Source organism: Falco naumanni, chromosome 9 (genome assembly GCF_017639655.2).
Source record: "Falco naumanni isolate bFalNau1 chromosome 9, bFalNau1.pat, whole genome shotgun sequence".
In the NCBI taxonomy this organism is placed as follows: domain Eukaryota; kingdom Metazoa; phylum Chordata; class Aves; order Falconiformes; family Falconidae; genus Falco; species Falco naumanni.
The window spans coordinates 911,068-932,437 of NC_054062.1; the positions used below are offsets into that span (position 1 = coordinate 911,068).

The following is a 21,370-nucleotide window of genomic DNA, read 5'->3' on the forward strand; positions in this document are numbered from 1 at the left end:
GGGCAAAGGCTGGTTGGTGAAGATATTGGGCTCAACTGAATTCTCTCAGATGTTGACCAGATGATGTGACTGCAGTAACTTCTATGCCACCCTTCCAGGTCATAGTGAGAAAGGCCTTTGCCAGACTTCATCCCTGGTTTTTGTTTTGTTTTACTTTGAGACATGATGTTTTTGTCACACTAAGCGTTTCTCTGATCTCAGTGACGACTTACGACTCTCTGCTTCTGTTTAAATAGAATATGGTGAGTTCTTACACTGCAAAGGAAAGAAATTCACTGATTTTGAGGAGGTCCGTTTGGAGATCGAGGCTGAAACGGATCGTGTTACTGGCTCCAACAAAGGGATTTCCCCTGTGCCAATCAATCTTCGAGTCTACTCTCCCCATGGTGAGTCCCAACGCAGCATCTGAGTCAGGAGATAGATGAGGCAGGTTGCTGCTTTGTCACGAAGTAAAGACAGAAAGAATGGAGGTGAAATGGTGAGTGTGCTTGGTTTGACTTGAATCTCCATGTGCCTGGGCCATCGAACTGCCAGCCTTAGCATTACTGCTGTAACAGGTTTGTCTGCCAGCTGAGGTATGTGATTGCTTTCAGAACTTCTCTTTGAAACAACTCATGTCTGTGCTGAAACTTGGTCCTGAGGCTGTTCCTTTCCAGCAGTGTGGGCATTATGGTGAAGAGCTGTTGTCTCTCCCTGCTTTCTGATACTGCTTTACTGGGCAAATAAATGGAACAAAGAACAACTGATAGGGAGAGTAGCTTTCTTGAGGAGCACTTGCCTTCATGTTTGCATGTAAAGGTGTACTTTGTATAGTTCTCTCTGAGGCAGTGCCTGCATCATGTGGTACCGATCTCGGTGGAATAATTCTGCTTAAACAAGGGAACAGCATGGTCCCAAGTTGGCCAGCTCTTTAAATGTGAACAGCTGTATGGGCATTTCTTGGAAAGCAGCAGCTCAGTGCTACGTAGCAGTTGGTCAGGTAGAACCTGTGCTTGATTTTTAGTTTTTATTTTTTCTATCAGAAAAACAGCTAAACAGTTATAGGGCTGCATGTTGTAGTCCTTCAGGAGAAGGCCCAGCTGACTTTCACAGGAGCCTTCCTTGAATAAGGATGGCAGGACTGAGTTCTTCAATACTGGAGACAACTCTTGAGTGGAACCAGCGCTTCTGACTCTCCACTCTTTGTTATGAAATGAAAAAACCATACTGTCATCCCTTTCCTTTCAGTGTAGCATACGTGGAAGGACTTGAGGGCACAGTTTCCGTGATTATGAAAACAAGTGATTTAAAGGGAAGGGTGATGAGATCACTGACAATCACAACTAGTAACAACTAGCGACTAGTTTTTACTAAGCGGTAATAAAAAGGAACTAGGAAGTTCTGTGTGCTGTTATAGCTATTGTATATTGGAGATGCTAAAGATACAGGTGGTGCTTATAGACCAGAACATTCATACCTCAACACGCCCTTGTGCTGTCTCCTATTTCCTATGTCTAGTCCTGAACCTGACCTTGGTGGATCTACCGGGTATGACAAAAGTCCCAGTGGGAGACCAGCCCCCTGACATAGAGTTTCAGATCAGAGATATGCTCATGCAGTTTGTCACCAAAGAGAATTGCCTCATCCTGGCAGTATCTCCAGCCAACTCCGATTTGGCCAATTCTGATGCCCTGAAGATTGCAAAGGAGGTGGATCCTCAAGGTAAATGCCTCTTAATTTAGCATGACATTGCTAGACAGTGGCCTGATTTTCCTTTTACATTTTGATTGTAATTAGCCCAGTAGCTGTGGGCTCCTGTCTTGTCTTGGGTTGTATCTTCAGCAACACACGTTCTTCTGAGAGGTGTTAGTCAGTGTTAACAGTTACTGTAATAGATTTTTTTGTTATTCCTCTTTTCTTTCTTTGTCTGAGCCCCATTTCTGAAGAGGTAAAGGATTTTTTTTCCTTTACTCATCTGCATTCTGCCTGGAGAAAAGTAGGAAAATCTGCACTAAAATCTTCTCTGCTGTGGCATGTTTCAGCAGGATGTAGCTCAGAAGAGCTCGATTGCAGTCTGTTTTGTTCTCATGGCCTCTGAGACATGATGGGAACTGTAATGTTTGAGCTCAGGAGCCCCCAAGTAGCCAAGTTGGGCAATCTGAACAAAGGATTACATGAGTAGTTTGCTTGATCAAGTATGTGTGTGTTTTCCATAGGGCAACGCACTATTGGAGTCATCACGAAGCTGGATCTTATGGATGAAGGAACTGATGCAAGAGATGTATTAGAAAATAAATTACTTCCTCTTCGTAGAGGTATGTTTCCTCATGCTTTGTCTATGATCTCCTTCCTATATTTTTCCCTGTGTGAGGTGTCCTGGCCTCATCCCCTTCCTCCAGTGCATCCCTTTCCTGCAACATCTGTTACAGCTTGTGGTTAAGCCATCTCTGTTCCAAGGTGGAACTGAGAAGAGCTGAGGAACAGTAACGCTGTTAATAGGACCTTTTTAGGTAGTTGTACCTTGATATGTAGTCCTAGCAGAAGCATAGCTTTATGTTCTTATCTTTACTGTCTCTTTCCTTACTTCTTTCAATAAGGCAAGCTGCAAAAATGGAACTCCTGTCTAAGAGACTCCCCTTGTCTTTTTAGCTAGATGAGATTGCCATAGTGTATCAGATGAAATAATTTTGGAGTGTCATACATGCTGTGTGTAGCCGTAGCAAAGTACCTATACTGAGGACTTTAACAGAAGAGTCTCAAATGAATGAGACTAGGGTATGCTTTGTGATAGGGGAAACAGTAATAAATATGTTAATTCTCAGTTGCATAGTCATTTTTGTCCTGCATACTGAAATATCGGAACCCGGGCTATTCAGAGGAAATCGTGGTTTTAAACTCTTCCAGTTGGTTCCTAATAATGTGCTGCCACTAGAATTCCCTTTTTGCAGTGCTGCCGGCTGAGTAACTTTATCCTTCTCAATCAGAGTCCTGCTTATGTTCTCATCCTTGCAACCGCCTGATCTCTAACCCCACTCTTCTAGGTTACATTGGTGTAGTCAACAGGAGTCAGAAGGACATTGATGGCAAGAAGGACATTCAGGCAGCTCTGGCTGCAGAGAGAAAATTTTTTCTTTCGCACCCAGCCTACAGACACATGGCTGATCGCATGGGAACCCCCTACCTGCAGAAAGTATTAAACCAGGTACTGTCAACAGTTAAGAACTGCTGCCCACTATGTCACAAGAATGATTAGGCAGCCATCAGGGCTCTTCTGAGGTGGAAAAAATACAGGAAAAGCTAAAAATTGTGGTCAGCAAATTCATATACTTTAAATTGTTTTGCTGCGGTGAGGCTTGTGAAGATTGGTTAACTCTTCCTCCTCTGCATCGTAAAAGGCGCTTTGATGCCAAGTCCTGCGAAGCATGTCTGACTTGTATAATCCTGATAGTGAAACACATTAAGGCCAGTAATGGAGCTTACATGCCAAAGGCACAGCACTGCTTTATCAGTGACACTGGTGCAAAATCAATAGTTGGTTCATGGCATTTATGCTATCGGAATGCAAGATCTTTCTGCTTAAGCTAAAAGATAACTTCTAAATTTCTAGTGGTCTCTGTACCTAACAGTAAGCTGCAAAGATTGATTTAAATGGTAGTAACTTTCCCATCTGCTAAGGCTGTCTTACCTCCTGTCTCAGACAGTAACAATTTATTGTTGCTTCCCTCTCTGTTCCCTTGAAATACTCCCTTAAGTGAAGAATTACTTTTTCATTTTTTTCTCTTATTTAAATATTCATCTTCAAACTGGAGTTTTCCACAGCTGAGCTCTGTGGAAACTCTCTTATTAGAGCCTCATCGGTGGCTTTGGCTTCTTCCACCTTGCTTTGTCACACGTAGCATTACAAAGGCTTAACCACCACCTTGGGTTTCAGTGGTCTGCTAATCTGAAGATAGAATAGCCTTTACCCTGGTGTAAATAGCAAATACTAATACCTGCATGTGAAGCTGATTCTTGGGTTGGAGGCAGCAGCCTTGCATGAATGGGAGTTTTGTACTGGACTAGAAGGTAAAATGGACATCAGGAGTAGAGGGATGTAGTAGGTAGGAGCTGGGGAGCTGGTATCTGTCCTGGGACAGACTTTTTACTAGGACCACTCAGAAGGATTGAACACAGAAGAGAGGAGCGTTCCTCTATTTTGTGGTGCAGAGGTAGCAAACTCGTCCCAGTAACCACCTAGAGGTTTATTATCATCTTCAACCTTCTTGTGCAGCAATTGACCAACCACATCCGTGACACCCTGCCAGGGCTGCGGAACAAGCTCCAAAGCCAGCTTCTCTCCATTGAGAAGGAGGTGGAGGAGTACAAGAACTTTCGCCCTGATGACCCTGCTCGCAAGACCAAAGCTCTGCTTCAGTAAGTGGCCTCAGCTGCACGTACCTCCCTCCTTCATGGAGACAGCTGCTCAGCCATGACTTCTACTTTATGTTTTTTGCCTTCTTTCAGGATGGTGCAGCAGTTTGCCGTGGACTTTGAGAAACGCATTGAAGGCTCTGGAGACCAAATTGATACCTATGAGCTGTCAGGAGGAGCAAGGATTAACCGCATCTTCCATGAGCGTTTCCCCTTTGAACTGGTGAAGGTACTGCTTCTCGGTGCTGCTGAGATACGCTTTGTCTTCTAGCCTTCTCTCTGTTACCTCTTCTGTCTGTCGTCTTGCTCCTCTTGGTACCTTTCATCATCCGTCTTTCCCTTTTGAGTACTTTGTTTCATGTTTTTTCCTTTTACTACCTTTTTTTTTTTATGTAGTCTCTTATTGGAGCCTTCCCATAGCACTGACCTTTCCCTCGGTCCCTGTCCTTGTTACAGAACTTAAATTTCTCTTGGTTAAATGACAGTATTTCTTTGGCTTAATTCCTAAATGCTAAATTAAATGTGCAAAATAACTTCCTTTAACACAAGCAATAGTAAATCAATGAGCGAATATTCTTGCAGGTATGTTGTGTCAAAACTACTTCGACTGACTTTCACACAGTACGAATGGTGCTGAAACTTGTACTTCCTTGATCCTGAGCACCAGACTAGAGTCAAAGTTGCCCTAATAAATGTGCAAGAAGCTGGAAAGAGGATGTAGATACACCTGGGATTATTTCTGTCTGTGCCCTGTCAATGGTGGGAACAGTGTAGAAACTGTTCTACTGTCGTAACAGTTGAAGGGGATTCTAATTGAATGATAGTTTTCTTGGATGGCAAAGTACTGATCAGGATGGCCTGATCAGAAGTGGTATGGAAAAACTTCTTTTAATGCCAGTTGGAACAGACTAGAGTTAAATCACTGCGCTCCTGGATTTTCTGCATTTTCCTTCCTTTTTTTGCATTTGAATAAGTTGAAGCTTTTTTAGTGCAATACAAGAGCCTGCCTATATTGGATAATACATATTTGTATGTGAATTGTAAATCTATTTGTGGTGTTCACTGAGAAAACAGATGCCAAGACCTCATGCTAAATCTCGGGAGGCAAAATAGTTTTAGAAAGCAATGTAGCACTTCAGTCTTATTCCTTTATCTCAGGGCAGCTCCCTTGAGAGCTGCTGGGGCTTGGCAGCTGTACACGTAGGCCCTTAGCTATTCATATTTGTCCAGGATGTCTGCATTGGCAATAGAAGCTTTATGGCTGAGCTCTGTATCCAACCCTTGGGCTAATCTCTCATCTGCCACATGACAGTGCTGGCATGGGACTCTGTAAAGCATGCTGTTGTGTATTCTGGGGTTTAGCAAATAAGTGTCAGACCATTTCTGATAAAATTCTCTCTTGGTGCAGATGGAGTTTGATGAGAAGGAGCTGCGACGGGAGATTAGCTATGCCATCAAGAACATCCATGGTATCAGGCATGTATCACGCACTAGGCAGACCATTGGCTGCATAGCTCTGTAAATACCTCTAGACCTTCCAAATGGAGTTGAAGACTTCAGAGGTACGGTAGGTCAGCCAAAGGGGAGGGATAATATCCTTGGACCACCCTGGTGGCTTGAATCTGGGAGTAGGGACAATCATCCAAGTCAGTTTGCTTTCTCTTCCCATGTGAGAGTTGCAGAAGCCTAAAAGGTAAAAATGCCATGGTAACTAGATGTTTGCTCACTCTTTTCTTGTGTCTTGACGTAAGAAAGGATAGAAAGAGGGATGCAAGCCTGTACTAACTACTTCGTTTAGTTAAAACTAAAGTGTTGGGTTTTACTTTGTGCCTCCATACTAACCACGTACGGTTATTTGAACAGCAAGTACATTGAACAACAAGTTATTTGAACAAAAAGTACAGATATTTGAACAACAGTTAGTTGTTCAAAATGGTTGTTAGTACTGAGCACCTCCTCCCCTAGAGATCTGAGGAGCACTGGGGTGTCCGTCATTAGGATACCAATGGCTCCAGAACATAGTCAGCAGACACGCTTGTGTTCCCCTCGGCGGAGGCTAGCTGTCAGCAAGCCCGGAGACCCCGAGCTGTGCTGCTCATGGGAAGGTGAGCAGAGCCTGGTGCCTGCCTGAGCCCTTCCTGCATGCTGGGGTGTGAACAAATGCTAACCTAGACATATTTGCATTCCTTTCTTTTGCTCAGTCGCTATCTGAGCTTGATAAAGGGTATCAAACATGTTAGTGTCCTAAGAATTAAGAAAATATTTCAGAAAGGGCCTCCCATGTGCTGCACAACTCTGAGGTCAGGTGTGCTGCGGAGGGGTCAGCCTTGGCTGCTCTTAAGTCTGGTGGCTGAGGGAAGTGGTGGCCTGGCCATGGCTGTCCAGCTGCGATCTGGTTTGCCCTCAGCACCTCCTTCCTGGGAGGTGCCAAGTGTCCCCCCCACTTTCCATGGACTCTAGTCAGGGCTTGTCTGGGGGATGTGACATTCCCCAGCTCCACGTGCCGGGTTTCAGTGGTGGCGATGCCTGCTCCAAGATGTGTGTGTAACGCTGTGACATTCTCCTTGCCCCTTCTTCCCCTCTTGCCTTGTCTTGTCCCCCACCCTGGGTATTTAGAACCGGTCTCTTCACACCCGACATGGCCTTTGAGACCATTGTGAAAAAGCAGGTGAAGAAGATTAAAGAACCTTGCCTGAAATGCGTGGACATGGTCATTTCGGAGTTAATCAATACTGTTAGACAGTGCACCAAGAAGGTAACCAGAGGCAGCATGGAGTTGGCACCTTCCACCCGCTCGCTGGCTGTGGCGCAGCATTGTGACCTGGACAGGGACTTGCCTGCAGCCACACTCAGTGTTTCTAACCACCTCCTCAGCATGACGAGACCTGAGCGGTACCAGCCTGGGGCGATCCAGCCAACAAGCCAAACAGGAAGGGAAGTGCTGTGGGACATGACCGTGGCCGTTCTCCCTGAGACTTTTAGAGCCGAGGGGGGCTGGAGATGTCCCTGCCACCCCTCTGTAGCATGACTCCTGATCCCTTCTAAAACCGAGGGTATTTCTCTTATGTGGCTCCATTTGACTTTACATTTAGTATCTGGGTTTATTCTCCAAGCCAGAAACTGGAATTTAAATTGTCCCCTCTGTTCCTGTAGAAATGAGTGTTAATCTCAAACCAGCCTTTGGGTGCTGCTGGGGCGGTGTATGGGGCTGAACTTCAGCGGCTGTAGGAGTCACAGCTGTGAGCTGTGTAACAGGGAAACGTTCCTGTGGTGTTTGGCTTGGTTTCTGGTTGGCTTCGTCCATCTTCTGTTCTGGAAGAGCAGCACATGGCTGAGAAGAAGCAAGTTAGAAGTGTCCATCAACCTCTGGGGTCCTCCCGCTCTCTCTGATGGAGAGAGAGGGCTTTGGGTTTTGCCCTTTGGGATCCATGCTGGTATTAGGGCCGAGGGAGGGAACTTGCCTTGATTCTGCCCTTTGTATATGGCAGCTTTTGTGGTCTGAGGTTGGGGTTGAAAGGCAGCAAGACAGGTGATTTGTTCCATTCCTCTCAGCCATGGCTTGCTGCTTCAGGCAGGGCTAGGTGCTGGTGAGAAGGCACCTCAGTTAGGATGGTGGTATGGGCACTGGAGACTGGAATCGCCACTGGCTGTTCAGGTGCAGGTAAATGGGTGTTGCAGGAGGTATCTGGAGAGTCTGACACCCTGTATCTGCAGGGATGGGGAAAGGTGCCCAAGTGCTGATACTCGCCAACCCTTGCAGAAATGCCCAGCCCTTAGGGCTGAGAGCCTCCGCAGAAGGGCTCAGGCACGCGCTTTGCCCCCCTGGACAGACTGGGAAAGCGAAGTGGGTACAGTGAGAGATTGCTCAGGTTTCTAGAGTGCTGGAGGAGCTTCCTTTCTCTGTCCTGCTGTCCTCTCTTGGGGTGTGTGGCTGTGGGGAGCACCCAGAAAATTGCCATTAGAGCCTGGCGGCAGGTAAGCACAGGCCCTTGGGCTGCCAAGTATCCAGAGTTGCCTGCTAACTGGATCAGAAGGGCCCTCTTTCATGCCCTCTGAAGCTTCTCTTGATTTGTTCTCCGTCCATCAGTTGCCATTCAGAGATCTCCCATTAATTCTTTCTCTTTGCATCTTTCCCTTCATTTCCTCTTTTCTTCATTGTTTCTTTTTGTTTTCTCTTTTACTGACAACTTCAGAATAGACTATCTGTTCTGACAGTGGCAGGTTTCTCAAGTGATCAGGTGGTGGGTGCAGCAGAGTGGGAAATAAGGGAGAAGAGGCCATAGGGACTAGGGGGAAATGTCACACATTCAGGATTAAAGCATTCAATTTTAGCTCAAATTCTGCTGCTAAGAATTTGATGGTTGACTTCAGTACTCTAGTAGCCATGGTTACAATTTTGTATCTGAAGAAACAAAATACCATCATTCAGGTGATACTCGGGTACTAGAAGGGAGTGATTTTTGTTGTTGTAGTTGTGCAGGGACCCCCAGGTCTGGGGGTAACTGTATGCTGAGCTTAGCAGGGCAACTGGATTATGAGGAAATGGCTGGTGAGCCAGGGGATGTGAACTTAACTCTGAAAATGCCCTTCCTTTGCTCAAAGGGGGCATTGCTGGCACCTGGAGAGAGACCCTTGGGTGAAGCTGAATCCTGTAACATTCCAGCTCTTTGCTGCCTGAAACACAGACTAGTTGTAGGTCCTATAGTATGCGTTGAAGCATGTTTTGGTACTGGTGTAACTTGGGGTCTTGCAGGTGTTATCCACAGAGATGTGAAGGGGGGACCGCCAGATTTAAATGAGGTGGTGGTTATTTATAGCTAGCTCTGGATTGCTTGCTAGCTGTCAGCAGCACGGATTTGGCTGTGTACTGTACCTTTAGAAAGGCAGTATGCCCTTCTTGTGTCAAGTGGACACTGCCCCTTAAAAGCCCTTGCAAAGCAGTGATGCCCTGTGCTAAAACTAGTAACTTGGACTGTGTAACAAAGAGCATCCTGGTAGAAGCTCTAAAGCGTTGATGATGTGCTGAAAACTTTGAGTGTGGTAGGCTTGAATTGGATTAATCTTGGCCATGTTTTAGTAACTCCAGTTTCTGTGGACTTTCTGTTCTTTCGTAGTAGAGCCGCTGAGAATACACTTAAGCCAGCACAGATAGTATCAGTGGAAATTAACACTTCCTTGTAAACCTCAGCAGGCCTGTATTGGGTCTGGTGCTACAGGTTAGCTGGGGCAGACCTAAATACTGGGTACATCTGCTCACACCGAGGAAGTTAATGTTGTAGGGAAGGTGAGCGAGTTGAACTAGTCTAAGTGGAACAGTCTGTCTGAGTCCCTGAAACTAAGAGACATCAGTTCTGCCAAAGCAAGATGCAAGTGACAGACCTTTGGAAGTCTTAGCTTGGCTCCTGCTCTGGTTTCCTGCAGCTGGAATAAGGAAAACACGAAGGGGGGAGGGAACCATGGTGGGTAGGGGAATGCCTGAGACAAAGGGAAATGGGGCACAGTGAGCCTGTGGGAAGAGAGGCAGTGGCTCACTGTGGCAAGCAGCTTTGTCTTAAAATTCAAAGAAGCTTTCCTTTAAGGAAGAGATCACTTGATCCCTGGGGAGTTCCATCCATTCATCTTGCTCTTAACAGCTCACCGTTTCACTAGCCCAGCTGCTTCTACCTCATTCCCCTTGGCCACTTCCATTTGCCTGGAGACTCTCCTGATACTTGGCAGTGCACAGGCCCCATAGCAATGCTCACCTGGTTCAATAAACTAATGCAATGAACCAAAATCTCACTTCTCATTTTGCCTTGTGTTTTCTCTCTTTTTCCCTTTTCCTTCCTTCTTTCTTCCTCCTTCCTGCTCTTTCTCTGCTTTGCTTTCTTCTTCCTCGTTGCTTCCTCCCACCCTGCCCCTGCCATGCAGAACGGGTCTCTTCACGCCTGACCTCGCTTTTGAAGCCATAGTGAAAAAGCAGGTGCAGAAGTTGAAGGAGCCGAGTCTGAAGTGTGTGGATATGGTAGTGAGTGAGCTCACATCCACCATCAGAAAGTGTAGCGAAAAGGTAAAGAAACAAAAAATGCAAAGAAAGGTCAATGCCCACCCCCTTCCCACACACTTCCACGCTGTTCCTCCACACATGCCCCAGGAACTCCAGCAAACCTAGCGAAAGAAAATGGATATAAAAATGCATCTAAAGGAGAGCAGCAACCTGCAGGTATAAGAGCCTTTTAAAAGTAAATCAAGAGCAGCAGGCATTAGCTGTTGGGCTTTTTACCTGAAAGGCAGCTGGGATCCAGTGGATTACTCTAGCATACCCTTCTCTTCTCTCTGGCTCAGTGGCATCAAACCCTTTGCAGGCCCCGTTTTGCTGTGCCACTGCCTGCACATTGTGAACTTTGTTTTTTTAATTTTTTTTTAATGCGACCCCCCCCCCCCTAAAAAAATCCAGTTACCCTAGAAAAAGAAAAAAAGACCTCATACGCCCCCACAGCATGAGTAGTCAGCAGGTTTCATCTTGTCTGCAGAGCTATGTTGAGCAGTAGCATATACAAAACAACAGTTGGTTTAAAAGTTTTGAGGTGCAGGATGTTCTGCAAGAGATACTCTGAGTCAACAGAAGATTACTGTCCCAAAAGACTTGGGGAAAAGCTTTTTCCAAGCATTACACCCTCTGCATCATTCTCCTGCTGATCTCTTGCTCCATGGACTGTGCTGAGTGGGAGGTGGCGTGGATACTTGCATGCTGTGAACCACAGGAGCTGAAGCCTTAGGCTAGCAGAGGGCAGCAGCAGCGGGAGAGGGAAGCTGCCCCCAGTGATGTGGAGGGTGTCAAGTACCGCCCAGAGGCTGGGGCAGGAGCGAGTTTGTTTCCCGGGATGGTTTTCTCCAGGAGGGGGCACCCCATGCCTCCTTAAAAAAAAAAACAAAAAACAAAACAAAACCCAACAACAAAACCAAAACAAACAAACAAAAAAAACCCCCAAACCAAAAAAAGGCAGATGTGGCAATTAGTGTTAAACTTACCAGTGAGGGGCCAGGCATATGTCTGTGACACAACAGAAGTATGTTCTGGAAACTGAGTTGGAAAAGGCTGTTTCATGGGTTATTTTAGGACTTGAAAATGACAATTCCCTTCTTCCAGAGTTGCAGCCAGACTCATCAATGTATACCCGTAAATTGAGAGGGAAGAAAGATAGGAACTGATGTGAGTTCAGAGCGAAGGCAGGAGCTGAGCTTGTAGGGTCTGGTTGTAGTTAGGCACACAGAGCTCACTGCCACCTCTGTTAAGGAGACATCCTTGACATGCCCCAAGCTCTGCCTGGTCTATTTCTTGCAGAGTTCTGCTGTTGCCAAATTGTGGAGGCAGAGTAACTCCTTTCCAGCCTGCTTCTCTTGTGGGTTTTTCATTCTGATGGTTTTGACTGCTTACCCTGTCTTCTGTATCTAGGCAGAGATGTCTGCTCTGGGTTGGGAGGGAGAAGGATTATGAAAACTCCAAGGGTGTGGAATTCCAGTTTCCCTATTGGACCATGTCATTAGAGTGGCTGGATACCCACTTGCTTTGCAGATTTTGATCTGTGATATGGTGGAGGACCCTGTGGGGTGGTTCCACGGTGATGCAACCAAGATAGGTCTGTAGGGAAGGTGATAGTAGCAGTGACATTATAGGAGACCAATGGCAATGATAAAAGCTGGAGAGGCCAGGGAGAGAGATGTTAAGAGATGCAAAATAGCTGCCTGAATGAAAATATAATACTAATAGTAGTAGTACTGGAAAATAAAAGGAAGGCTTTAGTAATATTTAAAGTCCAATGTCTACATGCAGTAAGAAGGTTAATCTTGCCTGTATCTCCCTCTGAAAGAGTAGAAGGTAACTGCCATAGATATCCAATTTTAGGATAGCAGCTAGCCTGAGGTGGGTTTTGATGGTATAAGGTAGTAACTTATACAGAGAGGCATAAGTTAACTTACAATATTTATCTTGCATGTTATAGCCCTTAAACTGCTTGATGTGGACAAGAGCATGTGCTATTAGGGGAGGCATTTGGGAAAGGCTGCTTCAGGACTGATGCTAATTGTAAGGTCATACCAAGCTTGCTGTGTTGTGAATTGATGCTGTCTTTCAGAAGACAAAACCCCAAGCTTTTAAACTCAGGAGAAGTCTGCAAGGCTTCTTGAAAGGAACAGTGCTTGGGCTAACACCTCTTGAATTAGCTTAACAGTCCTGTAGCCTTGGTTTGTTGCTGTCCTGAACTATTGTGTGTTATTGTTTGTGTGCTGTCACAATTATTTCATTTCACCACAAATGGTGAAGAAATCTTTGTATGTGCAGTTGCTAAAGCTGGATAGATGGAATAATATGAGACTGTCAATAAAGAACATAGAAGGTGGCAAACCCATCTGTTGTCTGCAGAAGTACAGCTTTCCTGTACAAAAAGATTTGCAGTTGATTATTTCTTGACCATTAGACAAAGCTGAGGGCTGAAGAGAAGTTAGCTGCTGTTCTCTGACTGGCCTGATCCTGACCTCCTTCCAGTTGGTTAGATGGAGAGCAGCTCCAAAATCAACAGGAAGCTGGTGAAAGTGTATAAGCCCTTTTTACATTTAAGAGGGTAACGTTCTAGTTAATGTTTTCACAAAAGCAGGAACCTTCTGTGCCAGTCTGCATTGCAGCATCTCACAAGTGCAGGAAGGGCTTGCAAGTCAGCAACCCTTCAGCTAAAGGTTGATCTTTGTGCTGGCAAGGACTCCTGGAATCTGCAGTGGGGAACTATGGAGCGTTGGGGCAAATTGGCTTTCAAAGAGGGCTGTAAACTTGTATTGTGATTAAACAGGTAAATGCAGCTAAAACAGGATTGAAAAACCCCTTGAGCTGGGATGTGATCACAGACTGACAGACTTAACCCCTCAAAGGGTCGCCTGCTCTCCTGTCTTTCAGAGTCATGGCATTTCTGGGTGCTGTTTGTACTGCTGGGGATAACTCCTTGCCCCTCTATGCCCTATTGCATGTTCCCTGGTGGTATGACATCCTGTGGCTTGTCTGTGTCCTCTTTCCTTGGCTACCCTCGCTTCTCCTGTGCATGCTTGGGGTTGGAAGCTTCCGCATGGGGACTGATGCTGTCAATTTATTTTTGCACATGAACGTTGCTGGATGACCTGGGTTCTGAATAAACCACAACTTGTTTTACACTTTGTATGCATTTGTACTGATGGGTATGGTGGGGGGTGGCAGGGGTGGGGGGTTTGGTGTGGGGGTTTTTGTTTGACTGTTGTTGGGGTTTTTTGTGGTGTTTTTTTTTGTTTTTTTTTATTATTATTTGAAGCAAAGAAGCTGAGGCTTGCTTAGAGGTTTTCCAATTTCTGGTTTTGTCTGACATAACTTGCCCATCAATCCTCTGCCAACCCCCCAAAGGAAATGGGGAGCTTTGCCTGTGTGTCTCTGAAGCAACCAGCTGTCTGAACCATAAAGATCGTGGAGAATACCCAGTTTGTGCATTCAAGACAAGATGGTGGTGGGGAACACTGGTTTCACTTGCTTTTTCCTGCCTTTGTAGGGTCATTGGTGTTCAAAACAAACCACATGTGAAAACAGGCAGTGCCAAAACTAGCCCTCAATTCCAGTTCCAGGTGATTGCAACTTGCTTGACTGCAAGCGTGCTGAAAGATTTGAGACTATTTGTAGTGAGAAGTTAAATATTGTTGCTGATTAGCATGGAATCTAATGGAGGCTTCCAGTAGTGATGCTGCACGCTTTGAGACAGTTCCTTCTAGCATGTTATAATTGCTTATGTATACAGAACAAAAGGCCAAACCAGTTTAAGAAGCTTTTGTAAACTGGAGAAACAAAACAAATGCAGTACAGATCATAGGCAAATGAGATTTATATCCCCTCAAGAGCATGTGTAAAAACATATAAAAGATTGATATCAGGAAATGCTGTTTGATATTTTAGTCAAATTGGAGGTAATATTAAAAAAAAGGGGGGGGATGGGAATTGTTTCACAGAGTATAGGTGAAGTGGGGAAGAGAGAGCTAGATCCTGGGTCTGTAGGGTTAATTTCATTTGACTGTGCTGGGCCTGATCTGAGGAGCACACGGTTACTAGAGACTTACGAATCCTGGCAAGTACATAGGTGCTGTGTGAAACTGTGCAGCTTTAATGGTGCTGATTTTGGAAGTGTTTCTCATGTATGATTTCTGTAGATATTCTTCTTTTGAACCACAGCTAGTAAAGGCCTTCTGCTTTTCTGGGCAGGGAGAGATTCCCTCAGTAATGTGGCAAAAAGTGTGGTGTAGGTGTGATGTGAGTGTAGACCTGGGCTATGTAATCCTGCCCCGGCGCAGAGCGGGTAGAAGCAGCTGGATGCCCAGAGCACAGTGTTTCTTGAAGACACGTACCCTTGAGTTGGTCACATCCTCTGTCTCTGCCTGCAGATGTTGCTGGAGACGACCAGATGTTTCCACTTAGTGCCTCAACAAATGGGGATTGAAATCCACTTCCCAGGGAGACTTCCCATAGGATTTAGCTGGTTGTAGCAACAGGCCATTCACCTACTTAGCCTACTAGAATGAGATGCTGAACATCTAGAGAAATTTTTCACAAAGAAAAACTCCCAACAAGCAACATGTTTACATCTGGGGTTTGTCAAGAGCCTCGTTCCAGGAAGAATGTGGTAGGTTTGGAGCAGGTCTCTGGTGAGGCAGAAAGGTTGCTGCAAGAGTGAAAAAGGCTTTTCTCTGAAGCCCAAGGCAAGAGGGAATAAACTTTGCCCCCAGCAGACCTCCAGGAACTTGGAAAAATCTGTCTGCAAGTCCAGCTTTCTAGAACTTCCCTTGAAAATATCTGATTGCAGGGTGTATATATGCATGCATGCGTGTGGGGGGCTGCTCCCCCCCTTTATACCTCCTTTTCCCATGTGCACGTGTTTTCTCTGTCCCGCAGCTCAGCCAGTACCCTCATCTGCGTGAGGAGATGGAGAGGATTGTTACTACTCACATCCGTGAGAGAGAAGGCAGGACCAAAGATCAGGTAGGGGTCAGGAGCGTGTGTAAGAGGGGAGACTGGGTGGGATGGGGGACACCTTTGGAGGGACAGCCTAAGCTAGAGGGGCCAAGGGGTGTCTGGCTGCAGAGGACTGACCAGATGAACAACGTGCAGGGCTCTGTCTGCCCCTGGCCACTAGCAGTGTCAATTACTAACATCTGTCTTGCTCTGTCTGTGCCTCTGTTGGCAGGTCATGCTTCTAATAGACATCGAGCTGGCTTACATGAACACAAACCATGAGGATTTCATTGGCTTTGCCAAGTAAGCACCCACGTCCTGTCTGCATGTGTTCTCCTGTGGCTCTGTCCTATGGCTGCTCCAGTAGATGGGTTGCAAAGGCCCTGGTGCAAATGCTGTCTTCTCAAAGGGTGGTTCAGCTCTGTGTTGCTTTTCAGTGGCTCTGTATTGCGAGGCGGGGGAGGGAGGGTGTGTAGAAGGGGGAGTTAGAGTACTAGGGTTGTGTTGGGGGATGGAAAAAGCAGAAACTGTGGAACGTTAGTGACCTATGTGTGGTTCAGGTGGGAGTGAGAAGATGAGTTGACCAGGCTGAAAGAGCAGATGGAAACGGGTTGGGTTATCCAGACTTGGAAGGCAGCAGTGAGGGGCATGAGCTCTCTGTAGCAGCATCTGATGGGAGCAGGATTCAGGTGATCGAGAAAAGCCTGAGGCCTTTTGAATGTCTCTGCTGTTGTTTGCAGTGCTCAGCAGAGGAGCAGCCAGATGAGCAAGAAGAAGGCAGCTGGCAACCAGGTAGGCCGAGTTCCATCTCCTTCACTGCTGCAAGAAGGATGTTTGCTACCTGGATGCTACCAGGTGGACAAGTGCTGGTCTAGATGCAGCAGTGCTCCAAGTTTGGTGTTGGTTTTTTTTTTTTTTGTTTACTCCTCAAACTCTGTTTATACTTGGAGGATAGTGTTTTAGGCTTGCTGCAGTCAGGAAGAACTGAGCATGTAGCAGCAAGGGAGGGAAAGTGTTGGAGAGGGAAACAGGTGCTTGAAAATCAAGATCTGGTCTTGTTTTTCCTGGTAGAAACCTCTGCTGATGTTGTGTAAATCCCTGTTTGTTCAGCCCCTTCGCTAGCTGTGCTCACTCTTCTGCTGAGGTGAAGGGTGCAGAACACTGGGTCTGAACTGTTACAGTAGGGAATTGCCTTTTCTAGTTATCTTTCCCATCAGTGGTATCTACTTTCTGGAAAGGGATTTCAAGGGAGTTTGTGGACTCTCTTCTTGAAGACTTCACTGGGAATACTTAAACCTCTGTACAGGGTGACAAAGGGTGATTATAGCTGTGGTTGCGCTGGGTATGTATGAATGCACCCATGGGAGAAGGCAGCGGTGGAGGGGAGGAGTTCCCTTGTTCCTTCAGGAACTGTAAGGAACGTACATACAATGAAAAAAGGATCTAATGACACTCACACCCAGACTTGCTGGGGATGTGACAAGGCTGTCTAGGCTAGAAGATCTTGTAGAAACAAAGCCTTACAAGCAGCTTCACAGAGAATGGAAGCAAAGGCTTTTGCTTAGTCTGTTTAAAGACATTCACTCCTGACCTTCCTCTTTGTAACGTGTTTGACTGCCTTTCCCTGCACGCAGACATGCAGACTGCTCCAGTACTGATGGCAGGCAGGTAGGTCAGCAAGCTGGGCTGGCCATCCATCCATTTCATGGGATATTGGAGCAGCTGTAGGGAACCCCATCCTCTGAAGGATACCTTACAGAAGTCCTGAGCATAAAAGAGTGCAAAGGGCAAACTCTGGATCTACCTGTAAAGCGCTTTGGCTTTCCCATTAGCAGACTTTGTTTCGGGATGGGGGTTGCTTTTGTTAACACCTGGGGTAAAAGATTTGGTACCAGCTTCCAATTTCTTCTATTTTTGAGCCTCTCTTCTCCTGCTCCAGCTTTCCTAGTAACAATCTCTCCTCTCTTTGCTCCTCTCCTGCTCTGCTGCTGTTGCTATGGTTCCCCTTTGCAGGATGAGATCCTGGTGAGTAGAAGGCCACTCAGCAGGGTGTGCTAATGAACATTAATGTTGCATCTGGGAAGGCAAGGACAGTGCATAAACAAATTATTCCCTCTGCTGCTGAATGGGGAGAGGAGGGCAGCTGGCACTAGACACAGGTGAAGCAGAAGTTAGGTGAAAAGGTGGTGTGTTGAGGAAAAATTCAGAAATGCTGGTACATCTTGTGGGTGGGTGGAGATAAAAAGCAGCGATCCAAGGATGCGTGGCTCTGTTTCGCTGCCCCCTCCTGCCCACGGAGAAAACAGGGCTATCTTCAGCTTAACAGTAGGTACGAGGTGAAGATCCAGTGCTCCTACATTTACCTTTATAGGGTAAACTGCCAATTAAAATGATTGTGTACCTCTGTGGTAGGCTGTTCACACAGTACAACTTGCTAATATGCAGTGCAGTCGCATGGTTTTTCAATGCCAGGTCGTTTTCAGCAAGCATATCCATACAAGCTACACACACGTGCATGCAGATGTTTTTGGGTGTTAACAGTGCAGTAATACCTAAAAAAGCTAATGCATTTAGGATGACGCATACTTACATTGGATTACTGCATGTGTGAGGCTCTAAACCAGCACTTGGTGAATTGGAGTTCCCTCGAGAGTAACAACCTGGCTTCTTTACAGACTGGTAACATGGTTTGCCCTAAATTAATACGTCTACTCAAATACCTGGGTGTGCTGAAGTCCAGATGCACCATTTTGTTCTGTTATACTTAGTGTCTCCTTTCACTAAACACAGTTCTTCCTGGGTTGCTTGCCAGTCTTCTCTTGAACTGGTTCCCCCCATCCCTAAGCTGAGTGAAGCGCTCCACGTGTGTGGTGTGCTGAAAGGTGTGCTGTTGTCCTGGTTTACTCTAGGCATGGCCTTTTCTGGGTGTGTTGCTGTGATCTGGTGCTTGTAGGTTGTGCCAGTGTCTGAGCCACTCTCGATGCAGTCCTGTATCTCTTTCCTCTTGGCAGAGGGTATAATGCACAGCACTGCCAGGTTCCTTCCTGCGCCCTTTTTATACTATTCCTGGCCCTTTTGAGGCAAAGACCTTCACTGGCCAGTTGAGTGGGGGGCTCTTCTGGCAGCAGCAGAGAGCATGGTGTTCCTTGTCTTTCCATACTACTCTGTGTGTAGGGAATACCCTCTGATCTTTCCTGTCGCCTAAGGCCAGGTTTTTAGGGCCCTTGTTAATGCACGCTGCTTCCACCCCCTTAGGTCATCCGAAAGGGCTGGCTCACCATCAACAACATTGGGATTATGAAGGGTGGCTCCAAGGAGTATTGGTTTGTCCTGACAGCAGAGAACCTCTCCTGGTACAAGGACGACGAGGTGAGTAGCTCAGCTCTGTGACTAGAGTTTTGGGCATCTGATGATATAAGGCCTTCAGTTCACCGGGTGTTACAGATGAACCTTCTGAGCGCTGTCTGCAGCTGGTGACACAAGCTGAAACTACCCTTGATCTGGGCTTCCTGTGGCGTCAGCACTGCTGAGCATTTATGAATTGATGTGAATGTGGCTTTACTGATGTACAAGGAGTAACGTCTATGCTTGAAGCCCTGGCTCAGCAGAAGTTCAACAAACACTTGAATGAATTTGACCTTTTTTTGTCTTGCTGTGGCGGTTGCAATCAAGGGTGTGATGGGTTAGTTCCAAGATTTGGACTTTGGGATGTTTGTGGGGGGGCCACGATCAGTTTCCTTAAGGAGTGTGGCAGAGGTTTTCGTGCATCTCTCCTGGTTGCAAGAAAAAAAGCTATTTCTTTTCTGAGCATAGCAACAGGAGCTGTGGACCTGAAGCTGCAGCTCAGGTGCTGGTTCCTTCTAACTTCGAGTAAACTTCTCCAGGATTCAGTTATTAAGCCTGCAAAGCAGGAATGTATTTTGGTTTGCTTTTTTTTAGATGTTTTTACATTGAACATGCCAGTTACCGTATTATTTGTAAAATTGTTTGACTTGTGAATGGCTAGAGTACTCCTGGTCAAAAGTATAGTAGTGTGTGGAGCATCACTGATAGGAGCATGGACTTGCTCTGTAGAGTTGCTTGAAAAATCTTGAGTATTAGGAATTCTAGCACCGTGCCGTGGTGTCTCTCAGCTTCAGTGGGCCACAATCTAAGTGGACAGAACTGTCCCAGCTGCAATTATCATTGTCAACAGTGTGTTGCTTCCTGTGCAAGACAAAGGTAGATAACTGCCTTTGCTGATTACTTTGAAAAGGGAAAGAATAGGTGAATGGCTTTGGTAAGAACGTGATCCGAAGGGTTAGCCCCACTCGGTGTGCTGGGGGATGAAAAATGCCTGGTGTGATGTAGTGATGCATTGTGAGTTGATGAGGGTTTCTGACTGCAAATAAACTGCTCAGCCTCTTACTAGGGCGTGTGTCCTTCGGGTCCTGTGCCTGGGAGCTGCAACTAGGCCTGGCTTCTTGTCTAGTTCATATCACTGGGCTTGTTTTATTCTCGGCAGGTGGAAATGATGACAAATACGGTGATGAATCAGCCTCTAAATATCACTTTCTGCATGGAGACTGCTGCTGTGCTGCTATGGATGAGCAGGCAGCAATTTTCTAATTAAAGAACCAGGCACTGAAATGTCTTTCGCTAAACCAGTGTGTCTGTCTCTGCTGTAAGACCCCTGCCCTTTGTGTTCAGAGTTGCTTGGGGAGGCTTCACTTTCCTCTGGGTTGCATATGCAGGTCAAGTGGTTATAAACGTAAGTCGTTTAATCAAAGCCAGCTGCTACATTTGTATTAGAGATGATCAGAACTCCCTGTTCTTCCCCGGGGAGTGGGAGGGAGGGCTGCAGTGGGGATGTATAAACTGTTGATAGATTCCAGTTGCCTGGGATGGGGGTTGGACCTGCCTTCCCTCCTGAGGGAGGGCAGCCTTGGGTGTCGATAGCAAAAGGAGGTCTGCATTTCGCTTTTGGACAGTAAAGGAAGAGCTGCCTAATGAAAACTGTTCCCTGCCAGCCTTGGTCCCTTAAACATGGAGAGCTGGCACTGATGAGGTCTGAGCTGCCTCTGAGAAAGGAGCCTTTGTCTTCTGCTGAGTGGGAGCAGGGGGGAAAGGGAAGCATGCCTTTATTTGCTTCCTCCCCAAGTTCAGTTCCTTGATCCCTGGCTGTCGTGAGGGAGAAGGGAAGCAGTGTCCACCTGAACTCCACAGTTGAGTCAGGCTAGTGCGTTTGAGGGGTCACTTGGAGAGCATGGGGATTCCTATCCCACACCTCAGTCCTGCACGGAGCTGGCTCCATCCTGAAGAGCTGTCTGCAGTGCATGGTCCTCTGTCAGGCAGGGTTATCTTCACATGTCTGTCCCAGAGCTCTCCTTTGCCACCGGTTCAGAAGGACTGGTACCCTTTACAGCTCATGAAATGTTCTCGTGCGCTTTTTTAAGGCTGTACACCATGATCTTACTTCACTTAAGCTCTGAGGGGAAGGGGGAGGCTTTGTCTGCCCCACCCTGCACTTCTGTGGGCTCCCTTGTCCCGGTTCCCCTGCCCTCTGGCCGCTTTCCGGGGGAAGGAGGAGGGAGTTGAACCAGTCTTGTACAGATGGAAGAGCTGGTGGCAGAGCTGTGGGTGACGATGGGGGAAGGAGCAGGGTGAGGAGGTGTGCGGTGGGGTGAGGGTGAAGGCTAGGCTAGCAGCTCTGGAGCCGGGAGGAGCTGGGGGCACAGCATCTTCCTGCCCTGTTTTGCAAGCCAGGACCCAGAGTCTGTGGAATGAAGACATCTGGACCCCATTAGTGAAATACCAGTCTTTCCACAGTGCTGGCTTGTTTTTCCTCTGCCTCTGAAAGGAACTGAAACTTAAAATGTCTTAAAGGGCCCAGCATTACACATTAGTAGGGCTGTATGGCTGTTGATGCTCTGGAGGGGTCTGAAGGAGTGTGCTGGGGAATGGGAGGGGAAGGAGGGAGCGGGCCAGGCAGGGTGGAAAGCTGGCTCCCCA

General features: G+C 46.6%; 1 protein-coding gene across 18 annotated transcripts in view; it reads left to right on the top strand.

Annotated features, from left to right (window-relative positions):
• DNM1 (dynamin 1) overlaps positions 1 to 21,370 on the top strand; it is a 68,734-nt gene that overhangs the window by 25,324 nt on the left and 22,040 nt on the right. For 12 of the 18 annotated variants that reach the window (XR_005829598.1, XR_005829597.1, XR_005829594.1 and 9 more), the window contains exons 3-15: positions 237 to 386; positions 1,498 to 1,701; positions 2,196 to 2,294; positions 3,021 to 3,181; positions 4,250 to 4,392; positions 4,483 to 4,618; positions 5,798 to 5,865; positions 7,006 to 7,144; positions 15,320 to 15,406; positions 15,612 to 15,682; positions 16,120 to 16,171; positions 17,393 to 17,404; positions 18,635 to 18,748. Coding sequence is in view for 13 of the 18 variants with exons in the window: in XM_040605920.1 (XP_040461854.1) it covers positions 237 to 386; positions 1,498 to 1,701; positions 2,196 to 2,294; positions 3,021 to 3,181; positions 4,250 to 4,392; positions 4,483 to 4,618; positions 5,798 to 5,865; positions 7,006 to 7,144; positions 15,320 to 15,406; positions 15,612 to 15,682; positions 16,120 to 16,171; positions 17,393 to 17,404; positions 18,635 to 18,748 (1,436 nt within the window). In the remaining 5 variants the exon portion in view is untranslated. Of the gene's footprint in view, positions 1 to 236; positions 387 to 1,497; positions 1,702 to 2,195; positions 2,295 to 3,020; positions 3,182 to 4,249; positions 4,393 to 4,482; positions 4,619 to 5,797; positions 5,866 to 7,005; positions 7,145 to 10,299; positions 10,439 to 15,319; positions 15,407 to 15,611; positions 15,683 to 16,119; positions 16,172 to 17,392; positions 17,405 to 18,634; positions 18,749 to 21,370 lie in introns of all 18 variants that reach the window. The other 6 variants (XM_040605921.1, XM_040605926.1, XM_040605917.1 and 3 more) reach the window with 3 other exon arrangements.